The following is a 6,676-nucleotide window of genomic DNA, read 5'->3' as shown; positions in this document are numbered from 1 at the left end:
AAGACATTTTATGGCCTTAAATGTTGAAAATCTAACTTAACTGAGACCTTTTAAGACATTTTATGGCCTTAAATCTTGAATATCTAACTTAACTGAGACCTTTTAAGACATTTTATGGCCTTAGATTCTGAACATCAATCTTTATTAAGGCTTTTTAAGAAATTTTATGACCATACATTTTGACAATCTAACTGAACTAAGACTTTTTAAGACGTTTTATGACCTTGAATCTTGAAAGTCTGACGTAACTAAAACTTGGTACAGGTCCACATGACCCCTGGAGAGGATTAGTTGAGTAGAAGACAGAGGAAGCTGGATTTTTTATAACCGGAGCACGCAAAGAACCAGGCGGACAGTGATGGAGGCAGACGGATGTGCAGAGTAAGAGGAGAGATTTCATGAAGCTGTCCGACACAAAGCTAACAGACTCTAAAGGAGCTCTTCCTGTGAGGCGTTTCCTGCTCTCCTGTCTGAGGTTTTTGCTGTGGAGGTTTTCGGGGGTTTCAGTACTCACCCAGGGGGGAGAAACCCCTGGCGGGGCTGGTGTCGCGGCTGCTCTCGCGACTGGTTTCGCGGCTGCAGCCCTGACTCATGCTGGGCCGAGGGATCCGGCTCCGGGCTGAAGGAGCGCGGCAGGGAGACAGAGCGACAGAGACGGAGAGACAGAGGGACAGACAGAGAGACAGACAGCAGCGCAGAGGGGAGAGTTTAGCTTGTAGCACATCCAGCCAGACAGAGACACACCTGAAGCTGTGCAGAGAGAGTTAGTCAGCAGGAGGGGAGAGTGACCTGAGGGAGGCGGCAGGTTCAGTTAGGATGAGGAGACGCGTCAGGAGTGTTGGTGTCTCGCGGGGCGAGACTGCAAAACAACCGACCTTTAAACTCACTTTTTAGGTGTTTGATCCAGAGATCTCTTTAACCTGCAACTCTCAGCTTTACAGGGTCCTTCAATGATGTTCAGCACTGTTTTAACCTTTTTTTCTTTTCGTTTTTTCCAGGAAAATGGAAATTTCAGACCTTTGGGATGGGTGATTTTCACAATAAAAGTTGTGTCGGGGGGTAACAGGTGGATCTCGATGGAAAACCTCAGAAATATAAATCAAGTTAAGATGCAGCAACACTTCGGTTAATACGTAATTTCTAATTGTGAAATCAGTTATTTTTAATGCATTTCATGACCTCTGCTCAGTTTTAAAAACAAAAAGGTAAAAAAAGAAAATAAATCAAGAAGGAATCTTCAAAAAAGAAGTTAACAAAAACAGGACATCAACAAAAAGAGGAAAAGAAAAGAACAAGAAGAAAATGGCAAAAAGATTAGGAAATAACCAAATAGAAAAATGGGGAAAAAACAAAAAGGTGCCCACAAAAAAGTTTACAAAAAGACAACAACAAAAAAGAGAAAAAAGAGGAGAAAACTAAAAAGAAAAAAAAAAAAAAAAGGAGAAAAAAAACAAAATTTCAAAAATAAACAACAAAAGAGAGAGAAACTTTAAGAAAGAAGGAAAATAACAAAAAATAACAAAAAAGAAAGAAAAAACTAAGTTAGAAAAAAGAAAGGACAAAAAAAAACAAAACAGAAGAAAATAACAAAAAAGAAGGAAAAAAAAGAAAAAGAGGAAAACAAGCCTGCAGCTGAAGATTATTCAGACGACTGATGGTTGCTCGATGGTTAATTTTAACAGACCGCACGGACCACCGAGCGCTGCAGAGTTATGATTTTATTACAAATATTTTTTCCGGCGCTGTGGCTGAGCTCCGTTCTTACCCGAGCCCGATCTGGTGGGGCTGGTCTCTCGGCTGCAGCCCTGGCTGCGATGACCTCGGGGTCGGCTTTTGTCGCTCAGGTTGGAGGAGGCGCTGTTGGCGGCGGCGGCGGCTGCGGCGGTGCCCATGGTCGGCCTCGGGATCCGGCCGTAGTTCGAGCTCAGCAGTCGGCCGGGGGAACCTGACCTGCTGCCGGCTGAAACGCAGACCGAAGTAACTTCATGATCATCCAGTTACAAACATCTCAGTTTTTACATCTTTTGGTTTTTTTGTTTTTTGAGATTTTTTATGCAGATCCCGTCACTTTAAAAAGATGTATGGAACACATTTACTTTAAAAAATAATAATTTATTGTATTTCTTATTTTTATATCAATGCTTCCTGCACAAAAAAACACACAAAGAAGAAAACAATAAGAAAGAGAAAAAACAACAAAAAAGAAAACAAAAACAGGCAAGAAAAAAACAAAGAAAGGAAGGGTTAAAAAAAGAAGTTAACAAAACAGACAAAATAAAAAAGGAGACAAAAAGAAAAATGCAACAAAATAAGAAAATATCCAAAATAGAGCAACAAAAAAAGGAAATGAACAAGAAGAAAACAAAAAAGAGAGAAAAACCAAGAAGTAATTTATAAAGTGAAGATAAACCAAACGAAAAAGAAAAAAAGACAATAAGAAAACCACGAAGACAGAAGTTAACAAACAAGAAGACAATAAAAGAGATAAAAAAAAGAAGGAAAAAGAGGAGAAAACAAAAACAAAACAGAAAAATAAAAAAACAGGATGGAAACCACAAAGAAATAAGTAAGGAAACAAGAAGTCAAAAAGAAAAGTGGAAAAAAACGTAGAAAAAAGAGAACAAACAGAAAGAAAGAAAAACAAAACCAAAGAAAACAACAAAGGAGAAAAACAGCAAAAAAAAAAAAGTAAAAACAAAAAAAAAGGAGAATAAAAAATAAAGCTGCTCACGCTGAGACTGAGAGACGACTTTCCCTCGACTTCTCCCCCGGCTGTCCGTCACGGACGGAGCGTTTCCTGCGCTCGTCCTCCGGGTTCGGACTCGACCTAAAAGACGCAGAAAACAAACAGAAAACTTTAAAGTCTCATCGAAGCTGAAACACATTTTAAAGGTGACGACTGACGCTGGAGGTCGCAAACTTTCTGTCATGCAGAAACAGAGAGAATCAAAAACAGAGGGAAACGAGACTGCAGAGACAAACAGGTCAAAGAGACAGATGGAGGACACATTTAATATAAAAAAGTCAGAAAAACTAAACTACAAAAAACTTTTTTTAACTCTTTGAAACCTGGATAAACATCACTTTTCTTGTGCTGCGTTTAGACACACTTTAGTTTTCAAACCTTTGAACCCTGAGCAAACAGTTTGATTTCTTTTGCACAAAAATGGAGAAAAAAGGCAAAAAATGTCCCACAAATTGCAAGATTCAGTAGATTTAATCAGATTAGATTAATTAGATTTTTATTTTTAAAAATGCTAGGAAAAAATGTCTAGAAAAAAAAGAAAAATTCAGGGGAAATGGGGAAAAATGTCTTGACAGAACAAATGTTCGGAAAATAATGTGTCAGGAGAAAAAAAACAAAATCTTGGTAAAAATATCCTGAAAATTAAGAAAAAAATGTGTAGGGAAAAAAGAAAAATCTTCGGAAAATGTCTTGGGAAAATTAAGAAAAAGTAAGTGAAAATGTCTACTGAGAAAAAAAGGAAAGGAAAAGCCGGGAAAATTGCCTCGGAAGAAAAAAAAAATCAAGAGAAAAAGGTATCAGAAAAGAAAATAAATAAATATTTTTTTCCATGTCAGTATTTTATTTTTTTTTTTACTTTTTTTTGTTCCTTTTTGTATTATTTCTTTTTTCCTTTATTTTAGGGTAATTTGTGTAATTTTTTAGTTTCTTGTTAAGTTTTGGGCTGTATTTTTCTTTTTAAGTTGTTTTTTGCCTATTCCCTTTGTTTTTTTCATTTATTTTCAAACCAATCCTATTTTCTTAAACGCAGAAGTGTGGACTAATTCTTTTCTTAATTTCTAAAGTTTTAACTCATAAAACTAGAAAGTCAATAAATGACACAAGAAATTTTGTGTTTCTATGCTGAGGAACGTTAAACCTGCAAACGTAATAAACTACAGACGTAATACAAATCTGCAGCTTTTAATGCAGTAACGTGATAGCAGTCACCACCTGCAAATGTACAGAAAAGACATCTATGGACATCATTTAAATGTCTTTTGTGGACATCCTTTAGACATCTTTTGTGGACATCCTTTAGACGTCTTTTGTGCACATGTTTGTACTGGTGCCTGCTGTGATGTTTCTGGGAAATGTATTAAGTTTTTGGGATTATTACATTAAAAGCTGCCGGTGTGTGTTACACGTGTGCTTCGTTACGTTAGCGGGTGTTACAGGAACATCCTCTAAAGGCGACTTTGAAACTTCCAGAAGAGAAAGATTGTTTGCAGCTGTAACTCGTTGATTTTGGATGAGACGGATATTGGCCTCCCCACACTCTCGTCTCTGTGTTTCAGCGATATTGTGACAGACTGATGGCAGTGTGGCGACACCGTGCAGTCCATGCAGCCACGGCTCAGCAGACGATTACAGGACTGATGGAGGTCAAACACACACAGGAGGAGAGGGGGAGCAGCGAGGAGGAGCAGCGAGGAGGAGCGACGTCCTCCTGCCCAGCTTACCGTCTGCGCTAACAGACCACGAGCCGTCTGACGGGAGCAGCCCAGGAGAGACACAACAGGGGTCAAAGGTTAAGCTTTAGATGCGCTGGGATGCAGCAAACTACAGAATGAGAGCGTCGTCTGACTGGAAACAAAAATGTCATGAATTTTAAAGAACTTGCTTGTGAATTTCATGAGATCTGCAGGAATTCTTTCAGCTCGTCTCGAGCTTGTCTGAGTGTTTTTTTAACATGACTGAATTATGTCCGGAGAATTCTGCAGAGAAAACGGTGTGATTTTAACTCTGGGCAGGTGTATGAACGAGTACAACAGCGTCGGGACTTTGTTTCTGTCCGTGTTTTTCTCATTTTAAGCCTCATTTTCCTGCATTTACTCTGCAAACGCCAGACGTCGATGTCTAAAATGCTCGCGGTCAGTCTTACCCAGTGAGGCGTAGGATCCAGGGGGGAGCGCCGACGCCGAGCTGAAGGGCGACGCCGTCGACATGGCAGAGGGCACGGCGGGCATCCTCGTGCGGGCGGTGGCAGTGGCGGCCGCGTTGACGTCCACGTCGCTGCGAGAGCGCTGCAGGGAGCCCGGAGAGGAGGCTGCAGAGGGCGTCCTGCTGTGGGCCGCTTTGGCTGCAGGAAGCCCAAATACGAGCCGGCGTTAGAGTCGGAGGTTTTAACGATGTGTTTAGATGTTGAGAATAAATTAAAGAACAAAGTGACTCACGTCTCGCTGACCCGCCTCCAAAAGTGTTTTTTACAGACAGCGGTCGACTGTGGACACAGAAAAAAACAGAAAAATACAAGTTCACTACATCTGTTTGAGAAACAGGGAGAAAAAATGAGGACAGATGAACTAAAAAAAGATATGGGAGGCAGAATAAGAATAAAAAGCTTATTGCTCATCTTTGTCACTCGCAGAATAATCTGACAAAAACATCGACGCAGCTCACAGAGAATAATTAACACAGAGTGAAAACTCCTGAAACATTATTTTACGATGACGTGTCGTGTGTGGAAAGTAACATACGTACATTTACTTAAGTGCTCTGCTTAACTACAAATTTGCAGTACTTGTATTTAACTTGAGTATTACCATTTTATGTAACTTTATGCTTCATGCTCCAATATCTAAGAGGTAAATCTTGTACTTTTACTGCACTATATGTAATTGATAGTTACTTTTCATATTAAGGCTGCATAATAATTCAAGTTACTGGATTTTCATGAAATTTAAGACATAATCATCAAAATTAATTATCGTGACAATCAATTAATTACTTAATTCATTAATTAATATTTTGATTTACATGTAATGAAAATGTACCTTGTGTGAATTAAATTACAAAGAAGTTTTTTAAGAAGAAAATGTTTTCCCGATGTTCGTTTTGTTTTTAGCTGCAACTGTATTAGCAAATGCATCTGAATGAAACTCCGCTCCGTTAATGATTAACTGGATGGATGAGAGAGGCAGTGGCGGCGGCGTCTCACTTGAGGCTCTCCTGGGAGGACGAGGAGGAGCGGTCGGAGGCCGGCAGCGACATCAGGCTGTCTCCGCTCCTCAGGTGAGCCTGCAGAGCTTTCTGATAGGACGACTCCAGGCCCTGGAACAGATGCTCCGCCTCCCGCCTGAAGTGACCGTGGAAGCTCCAGTAACACCTGCGACGGTGAGCCGGAGGGCCCGAAAAACAACCACATCTTAAATATCTGCTTCTCTTGTCCATAGTTTCCAGTCTTTCATGTTTCCTCCGGCTGCAGCGACTAAATAAACGTACAGTGACGGATTCGTCATTTCATCAGGAGTAAAAGAGCGTGACTCACTTTCTGGCCACAGAGCGAGCCTCGGCGTCCGCATCGTGGATCCCTTTCTTTATAGTCTCCGTTAAAACTGTCCCGTGTCTACGGAGGGAGACAAAAAGAAAAAAAGGAAGAAAACTCAGTTTACAACACCTGCAGAAAAATAAGCAACAAAAAAAGTTCAGGAATAAAAAATAGGACATGACCTGAAAAAGTGCAAAATAAAAGAATAAATATAAATAAATAATGAATATATTTTACTGTAACCTAATATGAATTTCACCTATTAGTATTTATATTTACTTAGAGTTACATCTCTTTTTACATTAATACATCTTTGATTACTACTTTTATTATCTTAAAAAACCTTTACTTTTAAATTTGATTTTTATTATCACTATTACTAACCACCTCTTTATCTCTCT

General features: G+C 39.5%; 1 protein-coding gene across 1 annotated transcript; it reads right to left on the bottom strand.

Moving 5' to 3' along the window:
- Positions 1 to 282: 282 nt before the first annotated feature.
- Positions 283 to 6,353, bottom strand: LOC121964510 (CLIP-associating protein 1-like; the record flags this gene model as incomplete). The annotated part of the gene is made up of 8 exons (XM_042514715.1): positions 283 to 619; positions 1,766 to 1,960; positions 2,732 to 2,827; positions 4,468 to 4,494; positions 4,890 to 5,087; positions 5,182 to 5,228; positions 5,946 to 6,113; positions 6,276 to 6,353. Coding segments are annotated over 8 exons (925 nt in total), but the record flags the coding sequence as incomplete, so codon positions are not given.
- Positions 6,354 to 6,676: the final 323 nt, after the last annotated feature.

Source organism: Plectropomus leopardus, unplaced genomic scaffold (genome assembly GCF_008729295.1).
Source record: "Plectropomus leopardus isolate mb unplaced genomic scaffold, YSFRI_Pleo_2.0 unplaced_scaffold15814, whole genome shotgun sequence".
Lineage (NCBI taxonomy): Eukaryota > Metazoa > Chordata > Actinopteri > Perciformes > Serranidae > Plectropomus > Plectropomus leopardus.
The sequence above is the reverse complement of the archived record's forward strand: the minus strand, read 5'-3'. Positions and strand labels throughout refer to the sequence as shown.